The 24,040-nt window shown below is 50.8% G+C and overlaps 4 protein-coding genes across 10 annotated transcripts; 1 reads left to right on the top strand and 3 right to left on the bottom strand.

The window, feature by feature from the left end:
• Nucleotides 1-22: 22 nt before the first annotated feature.
• On the bottom strand, nt 23-5,244 carry LOC118502955. Of its 6 annotated transcripts, none has more exons than XM_036035712.1 (3): nt 5,013-5,244; nt 2,940-3,874; nt 23-2,855 (listed from the first exon to the last, which is right to left on the bottom strand). In XM_036035712.1, the coding sequence occupies exons 2-3, from the start codon at nt 3,093-3,095 to the stop codon at nt 1,185-1,187; spliced, it is 1,827 nt and encodes a 608-aa protein (XP_035891605.1). In that variant the 5' UTR covers nt 3,096-3,874; nt 5,013-5,244; the 3' UTR covers nt 23-1,184. The 6 variants fall into 6 exon arrangements, with proteins under 6 accessions (XP_035891605.1, XP_035891607.1, XP_035891606.1 ...); XM_036035714.1 differs by having other exon boundaries at nt 5,005-5,244; XM_036035713.1 differs by having other exon boundaries at nt 4,887-5,024.
• An 847-nt stretch (nt 5,245-6,091) lies between these two features.
• LOC118502957 (protein C12orf4 homolog) lies at nt 6,092-8,265 on the bottom strand. Its single transcript, XM_036035720.1, has 2 exons — nt 6,515-8,265; nt 6,092-6,441 (listed from the first exon to the last, which is right to left on the bottom strand). Exons 1-2 carry the CDS (start codon nt 7,889-7,891, stop codon nt 6,232-6,234), a joined length of 1,587 nt encoding a protein of 528 aa, XP_035891613.1. The 5' UTR covers nt 7,892-8,265; the 3' UTR covers nt 6,092-6,231.
• On the top strand, nt 8,238-11,138 carry LOC118502961 (aspartate aminotransferase, cytoplasmic). Its single transcript, XM_036035724.1, has 4 exons — nt 8,238-8,790; nt 9,176-9,835; nt 9,928-10,236; nt 10,310-11,138. Exons 1-4 carry the CDS (start codon nt 8,682-8,684, stop codon nt 10,447-10,449), a joined length of 1,218 nt encoding a protein of 405 aa, XP_035891617.1. The 5' UTR covers nt 8,238-8,681; the 3' UTR covers nt 10,450-11,138.
• A 492-nt stretch (nt 11,139-11,630) lies between these two features.
• Nucleotides 11,631-23,805, bottom strand: LOC118502948 (probable Rho GTPase-activating protein CG5521). Of its 2 annotated transcripts, XM_036035699.1 has the most exons (7): nt 23,244-23,805; nt 22,070-22,180; nt 21,541-21,558; nt 16,138-21,065; nt 14,548-15,623; nt 14,219-14,463; nt 11,631-14,124 (listed from the first exon to the last, which is right to left on the bottom strand). In XM_036035699.1, exons 1-7 carry the CDS (start codon nt 23,347-23,349, stop codon nt 13,820-13,822), a joined length of 6,789 nt encoding a protein of 2,262 aa, XP_035891592.1. In that variant the 5' UTR covers nt 23,350-23,805; the 3' UTR covers nt 11,631-13,819. The 2 variants fall into 2 exon arrangements, with proteins under 2 accessions (XP_035891592.1, XP_035891593.1); XM_036035700.1 differs by lacking the exon at nt 21,541-21,558.
• Between the last annotated feature and the right edge of the window lie 235 nt (nt 23,806-24,040).

Below are 24,040 nucleotides of genomic sequence, written 5' to 3' on the forward strand. Positions count from 1 at the left end.
AGACTTTTAGCTAAATGACCGATTGATTTGACCGATTTATTGTTGTTAATAATGGAGGGGAGATGGTGGTTGTGTTGTGGCTGTCGCACGGTGCAGCAGAAAAAAAAAACGCGCTTCCGCGTCCTGTGTTTGGCGCGCGGCACCCTTCTGCAGCACGGGTGGGGGGTGTGTGTGGGCAGAATCCATCCTTAACCTGCCCGTTATCTGTTTTGCATTTATGTATATAATATATATATATAACTATATGTATATATTTCTTCATCCTTTCCGCTTAACGCCTACCTATGACAATTTTTTGCACTTACGGTCTAAGAGAAATAAGAAGGAGGACGTGGTGGGGGGGAGGGACAAGGATGTAAAACATAAAGTTAAAAGGAGAAAAAAGAGGGGTAAAATCGACCTCGACATCCCTAACCCTAAGCTTGATCATCTCGCAATAAGGGGCCTGCATTACTTTAGCTTGTATTAAAATCTGCCAACGCGTGGCTGGCCTGCCGCTGCTGATACTCTTCACTCGGATCCTGCTCGATTGGAGGGACCTGCAAGGTGTTTCAGGGCGGGCAGGCAGACCGGTTGGGCGTTTCCCCGCGGGGAGAATGGTGGTGCTGTTTGCATTCTTGTTTAACCTTTTCCTAACCTGACTTAAAACATATATTTTTTAACGGGCACTGTTTGGGAGGAGAAGGAGGTGGGAGTGTGAGGGGAGGAGGGGATACATTTATGTACTTATGCAAATAAAACGAACAAATGTTTACATACAATAGCGTAATGTAGCTGTGCCCACCGCCATCATCATCATCATCATCATGATCGAGAGCAAGATCATTTTAGTCCAAAAAAGGCCACCCCTACTGTTCCGATCTCTTTCTCTCTCTCTCTCTCTCTCTCTCTCTGTTTAACCCCAGAAGACCCTAACTGCTAATGCGGTTGTTGTTGTTGTTTTTTTACAATTATTTTGCTTTTCTTATCAAACACTTTTCCCATTACCCGCCCGTTGCACATACGCACACGCTGCGTTTCGTTTTGTTAGCATGGAGCGAACCTATTTGCAGAACACCATTCCCGTGCGACATTGCCACCCATGTCGCTGATGGCATGTAAAATGGCCGGTGCTGATGGAGAACAAAACACGCGCCCGCCCGTTGCCCCATTTTTCTTCGACGGTGCCCCCGGACACACACGCATTATTCGCTGGCGGGATGCAGTACCACGTGCGGGCGTATGATTTCCTCGATATCCATCGACATGGTCGTATCGTCTTTGCCCACCACTTCGTCCACAACGCCCACCACCTCGTGGTGCGGATGGTGATGGTGATGATGATGCTGGTGTTGCTGCTGATGGTGCCCCGTTGTCGTACCGGGCTGATCGGCCGACGAGGCGGACGATGCACCGGAAGTGCTGGTAGTGGTCGTGGTGGTGATCAACTCGCTGCCACTGTTGCTGCTCTGCTGCACGAAATCCATCTCGGAGGTAAGGTCTAACGAAGCGGCGGCGGCGGCGGCCGTCGTCGTGGAGGTGCTACTGTTGACGGCAGCAGCGTTCGCCCCGGTCGTGGTGATGGCCACCACGGTTGCACCACCGCCAAGCGTTATCGTTTCCCCGGCCAGCGTCCCGGTTGCTCCGCTGCTCGTCGATCCGACGCTTGCCGTAGCGGTGATTTTGTGCATCTCACTCAGTTCCTCGCCGTCCGACTGCATGATGAGGCTCTGGTCGGACGTGTTGCCGTTGGTCGGTTTGTTCGAGATGATCCGGTCGCGCAGCGACGGCTCGTGGTTGTGGGGTGAACCGACCTCGCGCACCTTCTGATAGTCCTCCGTGATGTGCAGTATGGCCTGGCAACCTTTCCGCCCGTTCCACGCACACTTCCACGCCGCAATGCCGTTGCGAATCTTTTGCTGCGTCCGGAACCGGTAGCCGTTGTAGATGAGAAACGTTTGGTAGCCGTCTTTCGTGACCAGCTGGTAGTGGTTGCGCTTGTACGTCGTGACGTCGGTCAGCCACCCGTCGCCGACCAGTATGTCGTTCGAGACCTTGCGCTTCGAGGGTTGATCGCGCGGTTTTTTCTTCTTCGCCGACGATGTCGAGGTGGTGGATGCTTTGTTGCCTGCGCCACCACCGCCGGCAGCACGGGACGCACTGTTCGACACGACCGGTGTGCCGGTGGTGGTCGAAAGAATTGCCGGCGTACCGTCGGTCGTCACCACGATCGTGTCTTCCTCGTGCACGTGATGTTCCTGCGTCGTTTGCGGATGATGGGGATGATGGTGGGGCGGCTGCTGTGGCTGTTGGTGCTGCTGGGGTTGCTGTTGCGGCTGCTGCTGCTGCTGCTGCTGCTGCTTGGTCGGTGTCGTTTCGGGTGGATTTTCCGGCACCGATACGGGTAGGCCGTGGTTGTGCTGGCCGATTTCTGCCACCACCTGTATGTTGTCGTCCACCTCGATCGCGGCGGGACACTGGATGTCGCTGCCGGATGCCACACAAAGCCAAATACCGATCTGGGCCGGTGAGGCGGTAAACAGCTGCTTCTTGAACTCGATAATGTTACCGTTCAGCGGAGGACCACCGTCGATCGAGATACGCTGATCGAGCCCGACGTGTGGTTCATCGATTCCACCTGCACCGAGCTCGGAACCGCTGCCCGCGCCTGTCGCACCGTTCGACGCGCTACTGTTAGTCGCGTCCGGCTGCATGCTAACGACGTTGTAGATGGCAGTCGCATGATCAACCGATTTGCGCTTCTCTCGCAGCAGCAGATCGTTCTCCTTCACCTTCTCCTTGTACTCGAAAAAGTCCTCGACCATTGTGACGCATTTGCCGCAGATGTACGAGTTCAGGTCCTCATCGAAGCTTATCTGAAAGTGGTTGTAAGGCGACACATATTAGCCATTATGCACCGAAAGGTAAGCTGTGTTGTCCCCATGGTGCCTAGTACTTACAGCGACGTTTACCAGCTCGAGTATTTTCAGTAGCAGAGATTCATTGTCGTTGCCTGCGCCTGGGAATAGTTCGTATAAATCACAGGCTTGTGAGAAACACAACCGACAGAATGGAAGCTCCGTTTGGATCGGTGTCTGCAACGGATCCATCTCCATCTTGACGAGTGGGGCTCGATGGCGATATCGCTAGCTACCGGTATGCTGGGGCAAGATAAGTGATCAATGAACACCACCCTCACACCACCGGTCAAAACCCGCTGGGTCAATCCAACCTGCTGCTGTTTCAGCTGTTTTCTTTACGATGTCCTTGCACTATTCCGCTCGTAAAGACTGTTTCGTGGAATGATGACGATGGGGCGGGACGTTCAGAGAAAATTAAAAGGCGCCCGGCGGTCAAATTAAAAGGAATCACTTTCCATTCGCAAAAGCTTCGTAGTGGCGTTTGCTTTTCCTAGTATTGTGGTTTGTTTTGGAGTATTTACACGTTGGAATCCAAAAAAAAAAGAACACACGCACACACAATACTTCCCGAGCGATTTGACGGATCTTTGATGGAATGAGTAGGCTGGGATCGCACGGCCCTTATACTTCTCGCTCTCGCTTCCTCTTCGTGTTATGCTGTCCTGCTTTAGCACACACGAGCGTCTTCCATTTGCGTAGCTGCTCATGCACCCAGCGCCGAGATTTACGCCTATGCTCGTTCGGCCGCTCGCTCTCCTTCTCTCTCACACACACACTCGGCTTGCTTTACAAGCGCTTTCGCTTTTTCCACACGCTTTTACACGTTCACCGCTCTCCTTCTTACACTCGACGACTTTTATGTTTTGTTTTTCCCGCTGCTCCTCCTCTTGGCCTTTTTTTACTCTCGGTTGCAACACTTTCCAACAACGAACGGGCGGTGGGGGGACGTTGCGATGTATGTTTTCACACGGTCACTGCACGGCGGGTTGGAGAGAGGTGAAAGGACAAAAAACGATTAGACCATACAGACGGGGAAGAACAAGAAGAAAAACAAAACAACCCATTTTCCCCCCGAAAAGAACTGTCACGGTGTGGATGCGAAAGGGATGACTGACGACGGCGATCGTAGCATATAAACCTGCGGGCGGCGAGCTCGCACCACGACCCATTTCCAATGCCCACCCCCTCCATCCCAACACCCCCCGGGTCAACGCGACTGGGTGGTTGGGAGCGGTTGGGACAACTTACACTCCGGATTGCATTGCGCCCGACTTGTGCCACGCGTAAATTTGTTTGACAATAAACCAAAAAGCCCCTGTGCTCAATAACAGCTAGTTTAGCACGGACGCTGTTGGCTCGAGCGACCGAGTTGGGTTGAAATTCCCTTCTCAGTGGCTGTATTTTTTTTTACGATTTGGTCGTAGTAACCCGAGCAGTAGTAGCAAATGGAGTGGTGGTTCATCACTTTCTACGCGATCGTCACCTGCTGCCACTGACGATGTTTGCTGCTGTCTGTCACGGTTCCTCGCAATGACATCGATGTTACCGCAAGCCAGTACACGCAAGAGGGCGAACGCGGCGAACGAAGACAGTGGCGGACGGGTCAAACAAAGTGCATTCACGATTGACCCTGCACCATCCGCATCCGCCAACAATAACATATACGAAACCGAGTTTAATAACTTAACCAGATATCCGTCCAAGTTGCGCCCACTGATCTAGCCACGATCGGAGGGCCCTTTAAAGAGTCCCTACAAAACCACCGCTCCCTCAGCACTGCTTTGTCTTTGGACGCGTCTTTTCCGATATCAGTTCGATTGTTTCAATTACACACGATGCAACGAACCAGCAGCAAACGCTGGACACCCAGCAGTCCATTAGCGTTCTATCGTTTTAGGTTCGCGTACACACGCCGTATGTGAGAGACACACGCACAACCACACACACACACATACACAACCATGCGCGCACTCCGCAGCTACAAACCACGGGCGCTGCTGCTGCTGCTGCTATTTGCTGCTTTGCTTTGCTGGGGTCCTCCTCTACCGTCCCCGTACGGCCGTAAGCACTCGGGACAAGTCGTACTGCCGTGTGTGTGTGTTACCAACTTACGCAGCGAGCGACCTGCATCCGTGCGGGCTTCTCTTCCGGAGACGGGCGCGTCCGATGTCCGTAACCACAATCCGTAATTCCGTGCGGGGCAGCGAAAATATATCATAAACAAAAATATGTCCAATCCCGCTTCCAGTGCCTCCTGGCGGACCCAGCCGAGATGAACTTTGCTTGTTGGCAACAAATAGCAGCCAAAGTCAGTGTAGGTTCAGGCCTCGCAGAAAGGCCGTTTTGACAGTAGCGAGGGAAGCACAACGAATCAAATGGCAGGGTTCGTGAGCTAGCTAACGTAGCATCGTTCGGATTGGAAAATTAAATACGAGAACACGACGGCTTATTTCAAACTGATCATTGATATCGAAAAAAGTACATTTTACTTCAATTTTTTAAATGCCTTTTCGTCAACATGCCTTATCAGGAGTTTTATATTTGAGCCTTCCATCTCTGATGTATTCTAAGTTTATAACGCACGGCTCTGGGCTTCGTTTAAGTTTTTTTTTTTATTTTTAAGTTGTTGATAATACCGTTTTGAGGATATATGGTGTTTCGTAATGAAGTAGAAAAAAAATCTTAGTGAGATCGTAAGCTGCAGAAGGAGTACAAACATAAAAAACGTATATGCAACTTTGCAAATGTTTTTAAAACGCGGTTGCACGTCCACTAGGCTTTTGAACTAGAATTGTCGCAATTACAGAACTGTGTAAAATTATTTTTATCGGTTTGTGGTACTATTCGTTTTCCAACTTCACGCTGAGTTTAGTAACCCTGCGAGGCACCCAACTGTCATCCCTGTGTGTACGAACGTGCTTGCAATTGTGTGTGTGTGAAAGCAACGCCAACATGGATTACAGGGTTTACACGAGACTTCCCATCTCGCTAAAATAGTTTTAAATCGTTGTATCGTCATTTAGCAATATTTATATTATTTAAATGACGCGTTGTTAACGATATCAAACTGATGGATCAAACGATCGACGATACAACAGCGATTGTTAACACCTGGCCCAGAAGAAAACTGGAAACAATCGCCAAAATTGTAAGTTCAATATGGCGGAAGAGAAATCTTTCACGCTTACACGCTGATTGAAATATTTCACTTCATGTTTCAAATATTGCATTACAAATTACAGAGATTTTTAAACACTTTTTGGGGGAATAGTTTTCACAGTTATTTCCGTATTTCCGGTACGAACCGTTGATTATTTACGGCAGTAACGCTTCATTGAAGAATTTTTGGATTTGCCACTCGGAACACGTGCGGTACCATGTCGGCGAGCGTGCGAAACAGCTCCTCGGAAATGTCGTGCGGCAGCAGAAGCTGCAGTGTGTTCAGTTCAGCACCACCCCAGCTGGCCGATTCGATCATGAACCCTTTGGCGCACTTGAACACCAGCTCCGCTCGCCTTATGCACCAGCTGACGGTCATGTCCTGCGAAGAAAAAAAAAGGGAGGCCAATATAAATACAAAATCACCATAAAACGCGTTTTTACGCCACTCTCACCTCAGACATTTCGTGCCGAAGCAAAGCCGGAATGGTGAGCGTGGTAATGTCATGTCTGCTTGCGATTTTCAGTATGTTGCGCAAACCCAGTATCACAGGATGGCGGGAATTGATTTCACTCGGGCTTTGGAACGTTTCGTCCGATATCAGATGAAAGATTACGTGCGAGTGGGACAGGTTCGAGTGACGGGTAATAAACGCATCGCCCGGTTTCACCGTTACCACGGTACGGTCCGGCCTTCGTCCAGCGGCCGCCGCTAGACTTTGAGCTCCACCCGCCTCAACTGCCGAGCCGTGCTGCAGGTTCCGCAGATCTTCCTGTATCTTTTCGATCTGTCGATCGATCTGATCGAAGTGAAATTCCGTCGACATGTTTGCGTTGCGCCGTATCTCCCGATCCGGCGTAATCGTGCCGGATGGTGTCAGCACTACGATACCGCACAGCGAGCTCGAATACAGCCCGAGCGCTACGTTCGGTCCACCGAACGATGAATCGCCGTACAGTGGACTGCACAGATCCGATACCCGTGTGCTGAGAATGCGTATATTATGCATATGCTTTAGCTGTGACCCTAGATGGATGGTGAAGCTTTCCTCCATCGATGGTGCCTGGGTGGAAATCATCGACCACCGGTTCCCGATCTGTGTCGGGCTTTCGGACTGCGCGAGAAAACTCTCATCCACGTGCTGCGTTACCCAGTTCCGGTACTCGTGCTTCTGGTGACCGCGCGTTGATTCCAGCTCCGACTCACACTGCTTGCGGATCATGTTCTGCATGCCGTACTGCTTCGCCAGCATATGATTAATGTTTTCCGGCGTAATCGATATGTCGAGCAGCTTGATCTTCGACTCGATCTCCTCCTGGTGCAGCGTGTTCATCGTGGTGATTTGCTGTGTCATTTGCGTGGCCAGGCTCGCAATTGTGCGAGCGTACTCACGCTCTTTGGTCAATATTTCCGGCAGCAGCGACGAATGTACCAGCTGATGGTAGCTCTGGGCAAATATTTCCTCGTCCGTCGGACCTACGCGATCCGCAAACTCGAGTATCTCCTCCCGGTAGAGTTTCTCCATGTCTAGCGCAAGGCTGTCCACGTTCGGCGTTCCGTTGCGGAATTTTTCCAACAGCAGCTCGTCACGTTCGTCGTGGAACGATTGGTTTTCACGCTCGACGAACGCTTGCAGGGTGTGCAGCAGGTTGCGATCCGACTTGAGAAACTGCATCACCGGATCCATCCGGACGGCCACTATCTGGTGGCTCAGCTCGGCCACACTGCCTTTATAGGGGATTTCGATCGCGTACACCAGTTTGGCCGGCTTATCGTCCACGTCCGTGTACTCATAGTGAAAGTCGACGATTTTACTCGGTTCCAGCTCCATCCGGATGGGTTGCCTGTGTTCGGTACGCCTACTTTGCTGTATTTATTATTTACACTGGATGACGTTCGCTTTTGTCAGGGTTGCTTCGTAAGCTGGCACTGCTGCTTATCAGCTGGACAGGGTTGAGCAACACAGTTGCATTCGGAGACGTTGAAAATTGGAACAGAGAATAAGCGAAAATATCGGCTTTCTTGTTATAACTTTTAGATTGAATTACTCTTGAAGAAGGGGAAACTCTAAAAATACAAAATAAACACCCCAAACATTAACACTTGCTGTTTGCCAATTTGTTATCGCTTCACGTGCGCGTGTGTGTGTGTTGGTGTTGCTTTCAAATTTGCTCTCTGCTTCCGCCACGGCAACTACGCTAGCCGGTCAAAACACACGGAGAGCCTGTGGGTCGAGTTTTTGAGAAAATTCCCTATGCTCCACACGCAAGCGGTCGCGACGCTGCATCGGGGTGGGGAGAATCTTTACACGGGCCTCTTTACAAGCATGTTTGTGTTCCCGCACACCACTTTGGAGCAGTGGAGCGGCACATCTAGTTACACAATTGGCACAGCAGTGAAACGGAAGCAAAAGGGTCGGCGAGAAAGTGCAAAACTGAAAGCGCAACATCAACGAGAGCACGGACCACGGAGGAGTTTGGCTGGGCCAACGTTCATTCCCATTCACTCGTACTTTTGCGACAACCGACGGTGGTTGTGACCGTGCTTCCAGAAGTAGCTCTTAAGTGAAACGTACAAGTGCGTCGACCGTAATTACGCTCCAGTAAAAACGAAAAAAAACCATGAGCATTTTCGCTTCGGTCGAATTGGGTCCCCCGGTGGAAGTGTTTGCCCTCAATAAGGCGTGCAACGAAGATCCCAACCCGAACAAGGTTAATCTTGGCGTTGGAGGTAAGTTGTATGTTGCGATAGGTCGTTCCCATTGCATAGGATATCGCTCCCCTGCTCCCCATCGTTCGTTGCTGTGCGGCACTCTGTCAAGGTCAACCGAGGTCACAAAAGATTTGAAATAAATGTCTAATTTTGCGTGCGGTCGGCCTGCGAGAGATGCTTACGCAAACCGCAACCAATCTTGCAACGGCGCAAGAGTAGAATAGTACGCGGGGAAAAAGAAACCCGGTCCCGCTTACATATGCCAATCGAAGCAATCGCGTTATCAAAGCAATCTGCTGTCAATGGCTACTACTACCATCACCGTTGGGTGGCGGAGGGGTAGAAGATTCAATTGTTGTTTCTATGCTGTGACATCTCCCGTTATCCCGTTTTTGCTTTGCAGCCTATCGAACGAACGAGGGCAAACCCTGGATTCTGCCGGTGGTGAAGAAGGCCGAGGCCGCTATCGTCGCCGATGGATCGCTGAACCACGAATATCTGCCCGTGCTCGGTATGGACAGCATAACCAATGCGGCCAGCACGCTGCTGCTGGGCGACGATAGCGATGCGCTCAAGAGCAAGCGCGCCTTCGGTGTCCAGTGTCTGTCCGGCACGGGGGCGCTGCGGCTTGGGGCCGAATTTCTGGCCCGCATCCTGAAACGCACCACCTTCTACTATTCCGACCCGACGTGGGAAAACCACCACAAGGTGTTCCTGTACGCGGGCTTTACGGAGCCAAAAACCTACCGGTACTGGCACCAGGAAACGCGTGCCTTTGACTTTGCCGGCATGATGGAGGACCTGGACAATGCACCGGAAGGGGCGGTCGTTATACTGCACGCCTGTGCCCACAATCCGACCGGCATCGATCCGACCCAGGACCAGTGGAAGAAGATTGCGGACATGTGCGAGAAGCGCAAGCTGTTCCCGTTCTTTGACTCCGCCTACCAGGGCTTTGCGAGCGGTGACCCGAACAAGGACGCGTTCGCGGTGCGCTATTTCGTGAGCCGCGGCTTTGAGCTGTTCTGCGCGCAAAGCTTTGCCAAGAACTTTGGTCTTTACAGTAAGTTTGAACCGTACCGCTTCATCGCACACACCACACGAATCGGGCACGATTGGTTTCTCTCCAATGTTTTATCGCATTGTTTGTTTTAGACGAGCGTATCGGCAATTTAACGGTTGTTCAGAAGGAGCCCACCACCAGTGCGGCTGTCGCGTCACAGATTACGCTGCTCGTCCGTGGCATGTACTCGAATCCACCGGCCTTCGGTAGCCGTATCGTGAGCCGCGTGCTGAACGATAACGAGCTGCGCAACGAGTGGATGGAGTGCATCAAGACGATGAGCTCGCGCATCATCACCATGCGTAAGGCACTGTACGACGAGCTCGTGGCGCTGAAGACTCCGGGCACCTGGGAGCACATTACCAACCAGATTGGCATGTTCTCGTACACCGGGCTGAACGGTACGATTTGTTTCACGCGCGTGTGAAATATCATCCCTTCCACACCCTTCTAAAAATCCCCTTTTGCTTGCAGAGGCACAGGTGCAGATACTGATCAAGGAGTTTAGCATCTACCTGCTGAAAACTGGCCGCATCAGCATGTGCGGGCTGAACGAAAGCAATGTAGCGTACGTTGCGCGGGCCATCCATGCGGCGGTCACCCGCGGAGAATAGTACACAGCGGAGGACAGTGGGGCAGAAACGGTCAGCTAGCTTTCCCGATCCGTCGCGTTCCGGATATCAATAATCTCCTCCCCCCTCCCCTTGTTACACACTGATATACATATGTGCACCAGGAAGACGCCTTTAGGATTTGTTTTGCATTTAAATGGTTTCGTACCAGCCAGCAGCACGGGTCGAATTTGATTTTGTTTTTTTTTTACGGAGTTGTAGCACGATAAAAGAAAACCACAAACCAAACAAGCAATCACTATTTTTGATGATAAAAACAAGCCACGATTGGCGTAGGAAGTGCGCGTACGTACGCGACGACACAGTACAATACAGTTTACAACAAAACAATATAGCAAGCAGCGACACCACATACGCGGGACACGGGTCGTAAGAAAAAAGTTTGGTGGTAGACCGGAACATGTTTTATACACATACATATATAGATGGAGCTGTGTTTATCGATGGTTCTGGAATGCATATATCAAAGCTAATATTGTGCTTAAAGAAATTGCGAGGAATTGTGAAACCCCGTTTTCTATCTCAACAAGTTCTAACTTGATCTAAGCTCTAGCCTCAACACCACAAACCCACAAACCTGTATTAAGACAGAGGGCGATTTGAGGGTTTGATATGCTCGTTAAAAAAAAAGAACAAGGAACAATAAACAATACTAATATGCTCTACACTTACTTACTCGGAAGTTAGCTTTCTGAACGCGCCGTCGGTTGATTGGCATCGTCGTGGTAATGTGCATCAGCATCATCAACTGTACTGCCTGTTCGATTTGGGACCGCGTCTTCTCCGTCGATGTGGATGGGCTAAAAATGACTTTATGGGCTATAGGACGGCCTTTCAGGTCAGAGTCGAGGCAACTGGTGAGACTGTAAATGTGCTATCTAGTCCCAGCTTAGCCCTTTTTATGGAGAAGGTAGAATGCCACAGACCCTTGGAGGTAGTAAAATCTCCAGACAAATGATGTTGGTCCTTCTCATGATGCGATCTTTAGGCACTTCGACAACACTTTACCGCATGGCTTAGATCGGCTCAGAGATTAGCTTAACCGTTTCGGAGTCTCTAGTTGTTCGTTGGATTGAGCACATCCCTATCCTAACCATACTCCATCAGAGGATCCACTCGTCCAATGGTGTCAATTCTGCAACAAAATACTTCAACCCTCTTCCCAGCCTTATTGATTTGGTTTGCGCATTTTATTGTTCAGCTTTTTAAGTTTGGTTTTACGTGTAAATGTATCGGCTGTGTTTTCTTTTTAACGCAGCCCAAAGGGGTGCGCGTATGGTTGAGCTGTGCAAAACTCGATCATCATTTAACTCTATCTAATTTGCCAATTAGTTTGCTAGCTTGGTGTGTGTATATATAATAAGCTGCAGAACGAGCCGAACGACGACGAGAATCGGAAGGGGGTGGGGAAAAGGTAAAGGTTGCATAATGCGCATGATGCTATAAATGGTTGGAATATTATTGCGTAAAGCTTTGCCTTCTCGTTTTAGGTGTACAACAATTCCTAGTGCGAGTGCGATTTCTAAGCGCACCTGCGACAGCGCCGATTTGTTTTGTTGAAATACAAAAATAGCAGCCTTTTTGCTTTTTGCACCGTAAAACTACCGTGGAACCGTGGGTTTTGTTTTGTTCTTCTAGTGCCATTGGAAATACTGACACAATCACGCGAGCGCAACAAGTTAACAAATTATCACCCGGCAATTATCATCCTTCTGTTGGTGTGCTTCGGCTTCGAATGCGTTGCTGGTATGTAGCTGCCTGCATGGTTGCATTTTTTTCCCGCTCTTTTTTCCTAGCTCTCAGCAATATCAGTTTCCTATCTATCAAACGTTTAGCTCCCTTTTCACCCCCAGCAGGCGTTGCACTACGCAGCAACGTTCGAGTCAGTACCCATAATCAATCACATGCATGCAGTTGCTGTTACGTTTTCAGATCAGGCCAACATTGTGATAAAAAAAGAACAAATACTGTCTTCTATCTACCCAGGTTCATATACGTGTCGGGATGTTATTGTTTTAGCGCACCAAACCCTCTCACTCGTTCTATGTAGCTGCCTCTCGGCGTCGTTTGTCATGAACAAAAAAAAAACGGAACTATTTTTGATTTTGAATTTTCCCCGTAACCGATCGATACCGAATCTATATTAACTGTGTGTGTGTGTGTTGCAAACCAGTAGTCCAGTAGGCCCTGCCAGACAGATGCCTCAAAGCAACCATCAGTATACCTTAGTTAATTATTCGATATTCGTTTCCTTTTGCCTACTTTAACTTAACCCTAGGAACGTGGGACGTGCGTAACAAAGCTCAATACGTTAAATGGAGTGTAAAAATGTGTTTAAACAAAACAAAACAAGAGAAAGGTGAAGCATCAAAAGCTAAGATGGTAAAAAAAAGAGACAATCATTACAGCATTATAATAATAGCAATAAAATAGTAACAAAGTAATACCTCACAATGGTATAGTAACAATAATGGACGATTCTCTGAGTGTTCTGTCTCTCTCTTTCTCTCTCTCTCTCCCCACGCTTTTCTCTGCTGCTTTTAATTTTCTCACGCGCTTTTTGTTTTTCCTTTTCCCAATTTCCACATTCATTTGCAGCACAACCGAATCCCTCTAGCTTCTATGTTTCATTGTTAATATAATGTTAATAAATAAATATATAAATGTTTTTTCTTCTTCTTTTGTATACGTCTCTATCAAACCATCTTTGTCCAGCCACTACACCCTCCTGCCTGGTTTCGGCGAGGGCCCGCTAGCTTGTGCCCTAACTACGCCCTACACATGTTAAAGCTAATAATTTGTTGCACTTAAACTAATTTTAATGCCAACCCTGCGCTACCAGGTGCGCATCGGATTGGAGGAGGGGGGGAGGGGGGATGTGAATTAATTAGTTTTTTTTCTGAGTGCAGCATTGCGTTGCTGGGCACCAAAATACTGGTGTGCGTGCCGCAACAACAATAGAGAAATGTCTTGTGTAACATGATTTCTATAACCGCTGAATCACTTGCCCGCTAAGATGTTGAACATCTTGCCGCTGCTGCTACTACCGTTGTCGTTATTTGCCACAAAAACAGGCCGTTATTCTGGCCACAATCGTCACATCGTATTGATGACTGCTGCCGATGAGCGGGGCTAGATCGGAAGGTAACAAACGTCCTTCTAGCTCGTTAGCATGTTTGCTGCCAACGGTGTTGTTGCTATCGTTACCGTTACGGCTACTAGTACGTGCGGTATTGCTGGTCAGAATAGTGAGGGTGGTGGTAGGCCCTGCCTTGCCTTCCCTACAATCATGCGTCGGGGAGGGTTGCAGTAAGGACAGCTCGAACGCGGTAGCCCGAAGCTACCACCAATCTCATTTGATCTTGCGTCCCGGTAGTGTTGGGCTTTCTGGTGGTGTGGTACCCGTACCTGAGGTACCCGCAGCTGCGATCCCGCTCGGATGGTTTGGCTGGACACCAGCACCGTAGACAACTGACGATCCACCACCACCGGCAGTGATACCGTGTTGATTAGCTTTGCCGCCCTTGGGTACCGCCTTGAACGGATGGTGCAGTTTGCGCAGGGGCCTTGGGGACGGTTGATCCAGCGAGCCGGAGGCAAGCGTTTGCTGTGTCACCTCACGGGCCGTAGCAACCATCTCCGGGTGGTGTATCCAGGCTGCAAAGCATTATGGGGGAAGGGTGGAGGGGAGGGGATTGAAATTAGTCCTACTGCACAAGACCGATCCCGCGGAATCACGCGTATAACCCACTTTTCGACGGTCCACGACTGTGATGGTCGAGTAATGCGGCCGCCAGCGGGGCCGGTGCATTCGTGCCGGATGCGATGGACGAACCTGCCGGTCCGGCGCCAGGTCCACCCATTCTGCCACCACCTGCACCTCCGCTGTTCTGTTGCGCGATCGGACAGAAGATACGGGCTGTAAAGTCTTCGAACGTACTGTTTTCCCGGTGGCGTAACGCCACTGTGTCGATGGAGCGGTTGCGCTCTTCGTAACTGTAAGCAAACAAGCAAAAAACATGCCATTAACGAAATGCCACATCCTCTGGTCTTGGGGCAACCATCCGCTTCAACACTTACTACTGCTGGTACAGTGGAAGCGAACTGCGCTTCGCTCGACTCGCGTTGATCGCCGACGCGCGCACCAAACTAGCCAAACAAGCACCGCCAACGACCATTTCGTCCGACAGCGGACCAAACCACGGCACTTCCGGCTTTTTGTTCACCGTCACACGGAACAGCCCATTTTTGAGCGGATAAATCACAATCAGCACGTCGCAAAACTCGGTCGGCAGTATGTCCCGCCGATAGTCCCGATTGTGCTCGCTCCACACGATGTGCACCTCGTCGTTGCCCAGGTGACGGGTTTTGTTCAGTATCGCTTCGGGCGTATCGGACGGCATGCGGGTCGATACGTGATAGATCACCTCCAGGAATGGAGTCGCGTAATACGGTGCCGTTTGACCGCAGCCCTGCCGTGGCAACCCGCCGAGAAACCCGTTGTGCGACTCAAGCTCCACCTCCCAGCCGAGCGCGGATACGAACATTTCGTACGTGCTGCTGCCGCACCCGTTGCGCAGTATGCTGCCCTTGTCTTCCTGCCCGTTGGCCACGTAAATCACAGCCATCTTGTGCGTTTCGCGGCACTTTTGATTATCGAGATTGCGCAACTCGCGCAACAGCTTATCGGTGCGCTGGAGCAGATGGGTTCGCTTGCGCCTTTCCCAACCGGCGAGACCGAGCTGGTTGAACAGAATGCGTCCGAGCTGGAACGGTTTCGTGCCAGCCTCTGGACGATCGAACTGTGGTTGGTGCGCGGTTTGCGTCGAATTGTTGGCAGCTCGCGTTAACGTGCTCGTTCCGGATTCATCCGCATACGAGTGGCCGGGTGAGTAACTGCCGTACCCACTGCTAGCGACAAGTGTTGGGAACGATGATGTTCCACTCGTAAGCGACCGTTCGAGCACATTCAGTGGCCCATTTGTTACGGCATTTTGACGTGCTACTGCTTCCGCCTCGATCGTACGTTGGTTCAGAATGATCGAAATAGTCTGACCTTCGAGACCGGCTCCGAGCGGGCTGGGTCCAGCCGTGTTCAACGGTACTTCCGAACTGTCCAAACATTCCGGGCTTGTGTAACCGATGTATTGCAGCAGCTACAATAGAAGAAAATAAAAAACGGTGTGTGTTAGTAATGCTATCCAAGTAGTTAACCGGTAGTTATAGACGTTGCTAGGCTCAATTTTTAAGTAGTGCACAAGGTATGTAGATATAGAAGGTAGAGTTGTTTAGAGCAAATTGACATTTCTCGACCTGACATAACAGTTCTGTGGTGATCGAGGGGAAGGGTATTGAGAAGATTGATGGCAGCGTCGGAGGAGGCGCCGGTGGTGGTATCGCTTGCGATTTTTTGACGAAAAATGCAACCAAATATCGTCAATCTTCTATGGAACAACATTTGATATGCGAAGATGACCCATAAATTTGCGAAATTGCTCAAGGGATTGAGAATCGAGGCTGTTTGTTCATGTTTGTTGCCCATACCATATGTTTTTGTAAACAAACTCTGACATAACTCGACTAAAATGTCGCCCTGTCAAATCGATAAAAATCCACCTTCTAAATACATACACCTTGGTAGTGCATTCGCTTTTCTTTGACATTACTTACATCGTCTAGCTGGTCCAAATCGGGCGCCAAATCCTTTGCAACGGGCAGCTGATGTACCGGTCGATGGCGCAGAGTGTGTCGTGGACCGTGCGAAATCGGCAACCCAATAGCGGTGGACATCAGTGGATCGATCGAGGTGCTTCCACTAGCAAAATGTCTTGCCCCAACACTATTGCTTCCGGTCAACTGGCCAGAACCGGCAGTGGGTAACGTTGAATAGGCATAGTGCCGCGAAACCGGCGCCGAGCTTTGGAATGTTGCATTTCGTTCGTAATCGACCGGTACCGAGGAGGGAGCCGATAACGACGGCTCCTGATACAGTATCGAAGCATCCCAGCACGCTTTCCCGTTCAAATCACGCAGCAGCAAACGCACCTGTCGGTTGGCGGTAAGTAGCCCGGCAGTAGCTCCCCCTCCCGGAAGCTTTAGGGCCGGTAGCTCGATAAAGCTGGCCACCAGCTCCGGACTCAGCATCAGGAGCTGCAGATTCGGCGAAGCCAGCACCTGCTCCATCGCATCGACCCGTGCTCCGGCAATGGAATTTTCTCGCTGAAGCGTTGCAACGGGCGGGCCTGCACCACCACTAGACCCGCCGGGAGCAGCAGGATGAACCGGGGCCGAGACGACCGAGCCCGGCATCAAATCATCCTGCTCATCGACCAACGAACTGAGCCGCGTCGCTCCGATCCCCATCGGGAAGTGGCCAAGATTGGTGATCAGATGCATGGCGACTGTTTTCGCGCACAGCCGAATCGCCGACTGGCAGCTGGCGATCGATTCGGAAGTTTGATAAGCTCCAGCGTCCCCAGAACCGCTCTCGCGCACATCGTCCACCACGATGGTCGAATCGAAATCTTCGTCCGTCGTGAACAGCTTAATACGCTCGCCATTCTGCAAACCGGTGGCTATTTTGTAGAGAATGCGAAACACGATCAGTATGAGCGGTTCCGACGAATCGTGATGCTTTGGTTGTTGCAGCGTGCGAACCGAGAAGGACATGCACAGCTCGCCCAGTGTCAGCAGAAGCGAAGTTAGTACCGTTTTGTCCGATTCCTTCGGATGCGGCACGTTGTGGATATCGAGCGACAGACACACCGTGTCGATGATGAGCTGCGGCAAACGCTCGATCTGCTCGATCCGCGCACCCTGTTCGGCGCAAAGCTTCAACGTTTCCGATGCCAGCCGTGCGATCGTGTGGTGCCTAAACTGTAGTGCCTGCAGGATAACCTGGAACGCTTCGCGAATCCGTGGATTAACGTTGTTCGTTACGGACTCACGACGGGTACCGGATTCGCTGCTATGATGGGGTACTTTTTGTTTGAAAGCGGCCTCACCGTCAGCGCCTTGCTGCGCGTTAGGATTGGTAAGGTTCTGCAGGATCCACTGCCCTAGGGAGGCGATTGCAATGCAGCGCGCTTTAGCGGTCGGTTCACGGCGAGCACAACGCAGCACAACGTTAAGCACATGCTCTTGCAGATCGGGACACTCCATCAGATCGATGTGCGGTTCGGACGGCTGTAGAACCGGTCCGGGGAGGGATGTTCGGGGAAAGCAAAGCAAAGATCCAAGAAGTCCGGCCACCTGTGCGCGGGGAGCGTGTGGACCGGTTTCGGAGGAAGTGAGCACAACGGTTGCTGCATGGACCAGATCGAGCAGCAGTAGCGTGTGACCCGGCAGCAGCAGACTAAGAAATCGCGGCCCACCTAGATAACGCAGCGCAGTGTAGGCCATTGCACGATCCTCCCCGGTCAGGGCTTGATGCAGCGCATGATAGAACAGTGGCAGCTGATGGTTCCCCAAGCTGGCACCACTCTGTACGATCGTGCACAGAAGCTGCATGGCGTACAGTTTGCCCTGCGCGTACTGGGCGTCTAGGGCAAGCGCACCGTAACACCATGGTGCCACCAGCGCAACAGGCGGCACAAGATTCGTGCTGGCCGGTGCCACCGCCGAAGATGACGAATGTCCACTTCCATCGAGTGAAATGCCTTGGTTCATGCGGATCTTAATCAAACTTTCCGTCATGCTCACCAAATACTGATACACCTGGGCGTGCAGCTTCGGATTCAGAATCTTGTTCACGTCCCCAAGTGCACCGAGCATGCGACGCCACATCACCGCCGCCACATCCGGTAGCCAGCCTTTGGCCGTTCCACCAGCCAAAATCGAACGACGATCGGCCGTCGTTGCCATCGACGAAGATGAACCGCCGAACGATTGCGGATCATCCTGCGTATCGATGCTGGAACTATCGGCCGTAAGCGCGTCGGCTATCTGCATGGGAGAGTCTTTGATAGAGCCACTCTCAATACCGCTCGATGCCGTTGGCGACGGACTGCGGGATCCACCCGCTTCACAGCTCGCCCCAATACGATGATGTCGATGATAGCCGTCATCGTCCGAATGATCTTTCTTGCCCGGGCCACCACCACCAGGCGGTCGGACCGAATCCAATGATACGGCACGTCGCAAAACACCCGCCCCACCCGTCCCTCCCGGAACTTCGCCGCCGAGCGGTACTTCGGTGCATTCGGAGAAAGAGGCCATCTCTAGATTCTCGCTGCTAATACTCAGGAATGTGGATGTGTTGGAAAGCAGCCGAGAAAAGGAATGGTCACCGGCGTGATGATGATGATGATGCTGTTCTGCTGCCGAATTTTGCTCGCGTGCACTGCTGCTCCCCATCGTCAAGCCAAGCCCGGCAATGCGCAAGCGGCGACGAGCGCGTGATTTACGGAACGGAGCAGACAGCAGACTTCCCTCGCTGTAGCTTCGATTTAGTGACGGTGTACCTGGGATGCTTCTCGTGTTTGTGATACGCATTCCTCCTGCGGTTGATGTACTGCCTGATGCGGCCGTCGTCGTCATAGTACCACCGCCGTTAAGCAATCGCTCATCATCAAAGCCGGATCGATTCTGACCATTCGGGCCGCCATTCACACTTCCACGCATCGAAGTTCCGCCATCGGACGGCATAGAAGCGACCACATTACTTCCGTTCGTAAATGTGATATCATGCATGCCTGTGGCACCTTGTCGGTCGGCATTGTTCGCTCCACCGCCCCCGCTTCCATCCCTTGCCATCACGGAGCGGCCACTCTCGCTGGCCGTCCAATTGGACGGTGTGCCACGCTTTCGTTTCCCCTTTTGCTCTGCCAACCGGTCCAGCGGTAGGTCGGAAAGATTGATGTTGTACACCTGCCGTGCCAGCACGCGCGTAAGCGTCTGCATCGTCTTATCCCACTCCACTATCAGTTCCTCTCGATGCGTTAGGGACGACAGTACTTTCAGGAAACGGTCCCACAGGCCGGCATTGACGGGCACATTCGTGTGCGCTCGGATCCACGTGACGATGAGCGTTTGAAAGATGGGCTGGGCCAATCGTCCGCCGAGATTGTTCTTCTTCGCGTTGGGTGGTGAGTTCTGCAGAATCACGGACGTAACCTGTAGCAGTACCAACAGCAGTTGCTCCCACGTTTTCGCTTCCATACGAGTTTTCATCACCATCGTGCGATAAATGTTGAGCACCCGCTTGCATATGTCCGTCTGCTCATCTAGCGGCGTTGCGTACCCGTCCGCATTGGTTTTTGATTGAAAGTGTAAGTTCAAATGAGCCGTATTGACCATAAATACGTTCACTGCATTCGTCACAAACACTTGCAGCACATTCTGCAGCCCAGCGCGAATGGACCCGTTCTCCTTCGTCATCATCATGGCGCCAAGGTATGAGTCGGTGCGTAATCTTTGGCTACCCGGGCGATTGTTGGTTGCAGTCGGAGAGATTGTGTCCATTGCCGGTACCGTACCACCGGGCGATCCTCCTCCTCCTCCTCCTCCTCCTCCAACCGGTAGAGCTTCCAGATCCGGCTCCAGCAAAAACGGGGGCGGTGGTATACTGCTCATCCAGTCACGATACACGGAGATGGCGATGCGCATCGCCTCTATCTGCGACTTGGAGGTGAATGCCATTAGAAATGCCTGTCGGTAGATTTCGTGCACAAAATTCACCGTCTCGCGGCTCGAGTACAGTACGTCACGCACTAGCTGCGTTTGGGTGTAGCCCATGTGACGCAGATTAGACAGCAGGCTGGCATTATCCAACGATCCCGCTCCAGAACCCGCGCATGGTTCGTCCTCGATGGAAAGGATCTGCTCTAGCTTGCTGTTTACATGCCGCTCGTGCGTGTATTTCGCGATCCAGATGATGAGCACCACCACGCACGAGCTCATCACCTCCTCGCGCTTCGAAACGCTCCGGATAACGGGCAGATCTAGCTTCGGTTCATACACCGACGTACTGTAGTCAAACGAGGGGCAGAACACCGGCAGGTACTGTTCGCGGAACTTTGTCAGCAGAAAGTTGAACGTTCGAATGTGCCGCTGGGGACTGTTGTCGCGCCATTTCAAACATCCGCACGATTGTACCATACAGTCGAGTAGAATTTCCAGACCGTCTCGCGGATCGGGCGCGGCCGTCCGTTCGCTTGAGCTTGGTGGTATGAGTGGTTGAATTTCGGGCGACTTCACCGGATGTGTGGCGGTTGTGTCGTGAAACACTGAACCACCGAGCTCCCCTTTCAGGTTCGGGTGGTTCAGAAGGTCGGTGGCGATGAATTCGCTGTCGGACGGCATGGGACCGGTCGGTGCATTTTTGCCACGCTGCGGTACCGACAGTCCGGGCACCAGCTCGGTGAACATTCCATGCACGAAGGGTGGTGCATTGTCGCCAAGCGCTTGATACCAGAGGAGAAAGTACTTCACACCCTCGCGTCGTAGCTTTACGCTGTTGCCGTAGTGCAACAGCTTCGCAAGGATGCGCCCAAGCGAATGGCACTGCCAGCGTCGCTGTACCAGCTCCGGGAGAAGGCATAGTATTTTACTTAGCAGCCACAGCGATCCGTCCAACTCTTCGCGATGAGTTTTGTGTACTGATTGTGGGATGAGGCGGAAAAAGAAAGTCAAATTAGTATACATTCGAATTTTAATGTAGTTTATATGTTAAAATATCATCTTCAGCATACTTCTAGTCTTATGGTTGGTAGCTCAAAGAGGCTCAAAAGCTAAGCAATGTTAAGAAACACTTTTTTTAAACAAGAAGAACCAATCTTTAATTACTATGAGCCCTCCACGATGAAGCTAAGTAACTTAAGGAGAGTCACATCAACTCGTTACGATGTACCAAATATACATGAAATGGCAGAGAGATAGCTTAAATGTGGCGTGAACGTACAAAGAATGAAAATGGCATTCGACTCGCATGCAAAACTCAGACTCATAGAAAAATGTTCAAATGGACGTTGTCGTCCGTAAGTCTACTAAAGCCAAAAAAAGGAAAGCAAAAGCAGTCAGCCAGGTTAACAGTTGCGCATAGAACATCGCCAACATAGTTTACCGCCCACTTACCGATGTGAAAGGATAGTTCTGGTGGTAGAAAGATAGAGTATCATGATCGCGTGTTTTTATTTTTTGGGAAGAAATTCAGTACACATGCCAGACATTTGCCAGATATTGCCATGAAATTGTTGTTTGTTTGTGTGATAGTACAACATTAAACGTGCACGCGGGCCGGGAGCAGAATTTCGTACACATTTCATACAGCAGAGATCAAAGTATATGATTAGCACAAAAGTAGTATGTTTGCGGTTTCGTGACAAACGACGTGAAGAATAGAAAACGAACGATGGAAGAAAGATAAAGGGAACGGAGAACTGATAAATTTACATAAAACCTATCCATTTGCTAAAACAAAAAATACACGTTGCCATGGTTGCGTGGGATTTGAAATTCCACAAGAAATGCGCTAGTACGTTGACAGCTAAAATTTGGAGAAGCAACCCGTGGGTGTTGGCTTAGGTTGAGATCGCTGAACTGGAACAGGGGCGAATGGGGAGGATGTGGTCATGTAACCCTGGCCATGAACCAACACACTTACCGCGCTGCTTCAGGTTCGCCTCGGCCTGTACAAACGTGTCGTAAAGGATGTAGTAGACGTGACTGTAGTTAGCTTCGAACAGATTTTTTGCCTCATCGCTGTCCACATGCTCTGCAAAAAGAAGAGGAGGTAAGGAGACGTTAAAATCCAACGACCGAAATTGATTTTTCTTCTATTAGGTACGCAAAGAGGACGATTATTGTCGTGCTGCATATTAAACAGAAGCGGATCATCATACATGCAGCTGCGCCGATACGCAGCCGTATCGGATGGACGTTTCTTCGCATTCCGTAGCTTTGTTGAGGGCGATATTTGCTGGCAACATTAGCAAGCCATTGGGATCACTTCTTCACTGTGGCCCCACCAAAAGTTGGCCGATCAAACAATGGATCAACTTTTCACATCACCCACACACATGCACACAGGCGCGGGCTCGTCTGCGTACGTCGCTGTGAACCACCATGAACTTGTAGTAAATGGATTGTTTACGTTTTTTTTCTATCCTCGCTCTCGCGATCTTTGCGCTCTCGCAACCAAATCTCCCTGCACCACAATAAACATACACGCGCGAACATTTCTCATCACGGGCTGTGCAGCTGGCTGTTGTAGTGTGTGCTCTTTTCTATTGCTTACTACACCTTCCGTTCGCATCTACACTAGGGCCCGCACTCGCGTGTCTGTCTGCGTTAACCATCGACGTGCCCCCACTGCCGTACATCGTTCCACCATCATGGCAAGCATGAAAATCTAATTGTTTGGCAACGTGTGCGTACGATGGAGCAATCGTCGATTGGTATGTGCACACTCCAGGAACGGGATAGAAGGGGTTCATGCGTTTCACCCCACTGCCCCGTGACTCGTCAGCACAGCGACTACCAGAACTTGCATCGCTGTACGGATGGGTGGGTGAGGTGGTGGGTGGATTGAAAACATCGCATACAGGTGTGATTCACGTCCACTTTCTTCCCTCCGCTGCTCCACCAAGCTTCCAGTGCCTACTCTGGCGACGTGTAACACCCATCAACCATAGATATGTAAATGAACCAACAACACTCGTCGTCGTCGTCGTCAAGCCTAGGGAATCTGACAAACCAACACTTTTGCAGCAGTCTCCGGAGTCCTGCAAATGGGTAGTTTGTTACAGATTTAACAGCCCTCCCCTCCCCAAGCTTACCCAGTATAGTCTTCAGATGCCGTAGACGGGCAGCGGAATCTTTCTTGCTGTCTTGAATTTTTTGGGTCGACTTTTTCAAATCGATATTGGCCTTTTTGGTGAACATGTCGAACTTGCTACACCATTTAAACTCGATGGCAAACAAACAAGATCCGACGAAAACGAGAGCACGATCGTCACACTATACGCGCGCACACACACACACAAACAGTACGCACTACGCACAATAATACACCAACCAGGGCAGCGATTAGCACATCAGCACTCAATTCCTGCTAGTAGGGCGACCGAGAAAACAAAAACAAATGCTCCATCGTGATGGAAAAACGGGACACGGCCAACAGCTGCAGCAATGATTCTGGATTGTTTTACACTTTATGCATTGCGGGTGGGTTGCTTCACGCACGGCACATGGCTAGCAATAACGTGAAACTAAACTAGGATAAAACATCTGAAAACACGAATTCACGACGTACACGACACACGCACGTACGGGAGCTACGTTGTTGCGGCCGTGCTGCTTTTCCAAAAATTTGTGTGTTTCGTTTCTCTTGGCTACATCATCGCGATGACGTGCTCTAGAGGGGCTGGTTGAGTACTTGACGTTTTACGAGTCAATGTGCCCTGGGTGAGTTGTTTTGGTGGCGGCGAATTAATTTTACTGGTAGCGGTTAGTGAATTTCTTGTTGTTTTCGCGTTGATTTTTACGAAACATAAATCATGCTTGATAAAGCATAATTTAAACACGAAACTATCGAAACGGAGGGGATAATCTGGGGAAAAAATACTCATGCCAC

Source organism: Anopheles stephensi, chromosome 2 (assembly GCF_013141755.1).
Source record: "Anopheles stephensi strain Indian chromosome 2, UCI_ANSTEP_V1.0, whole genome shotgun sequence".
NCBI lineage: Eukaryota > Metazoa > Arthropoda > Insecta > Diptera > Culicidae > Anopheles > Anopheles stephensi.

Bases quoted from the DNA above. Each gene is read 5' to 3' on its own strand.
- LOC118502961 (XM_036035724.1), top strand. From the start codon at position 8,682: ATGAGCATTTTCGCTTCGGTCGAATTGGGTCCCCCGGTGGAAGTGTTT. The intron at 8,791-9,175 runs GTAAGTTGTATG...TTTGCTTTGCAG, and splicing joins GGTTAATCTTGGCGTTGGAG to CCTATCGAACGAACGAGGGC. The intron at 9,836-9,927 runs GTAAGTTTGAAC...TGTTTGTTTTAG, and splicing joins CAAGAACTTTGGTCTTTACA to ACGAGCGTATCGGCAATTTA.
- LOC118502948 (XM_036035699.1), bottom strand. From the start codon at position 23,349: ATGTTCACCAAAAAGGCCAATATCGATTTGAAAAAGTCGACCCAAAAA. The intron at 15,624-16,137 runs GTAAGTAATGTC...CTTCTATTGTAG, and splicing joins ATTTGGACCAGCTAGACGAT to CTGCTGCAATACATCGGTTA. The intron at 14,125-14,218 runs GTGGGTTATACG...AATGCTTTGCAG, and splicing joins CAGTCGTGGACCGTCGAAAA to CCTGGATACACCACCCGGAG.
- LOC118502955 (XM_036035712.1), bottom strand. From the start codon at position 3,095: ATGGAGATGGATCCGTTGCAGACACCGATCCAAACGGAGCTTCCATTC. The intron at 2,856-2,939 runs GTAAGTACTAGG...AACCACTTTCAG, and splicing joins TCGAGCTGGTAAACGTCGCT to ATAAGCTTCGATGAGGACCT.
- LOC118502957 (XM_036035720.1), bottom strand. From the start codon at position 7,891: ATGGAGCTGGAACCGAGTAAAATCGTCGACTTTCACTATGAGTACACG. The intron at 6,442-6,514 runs GTGAGAGTGGCG...TTTTCTTCGCAG, and splicing joins TTCGGCACGAAATGTCTGAG to GACATGACCGTCAGCTGGTG.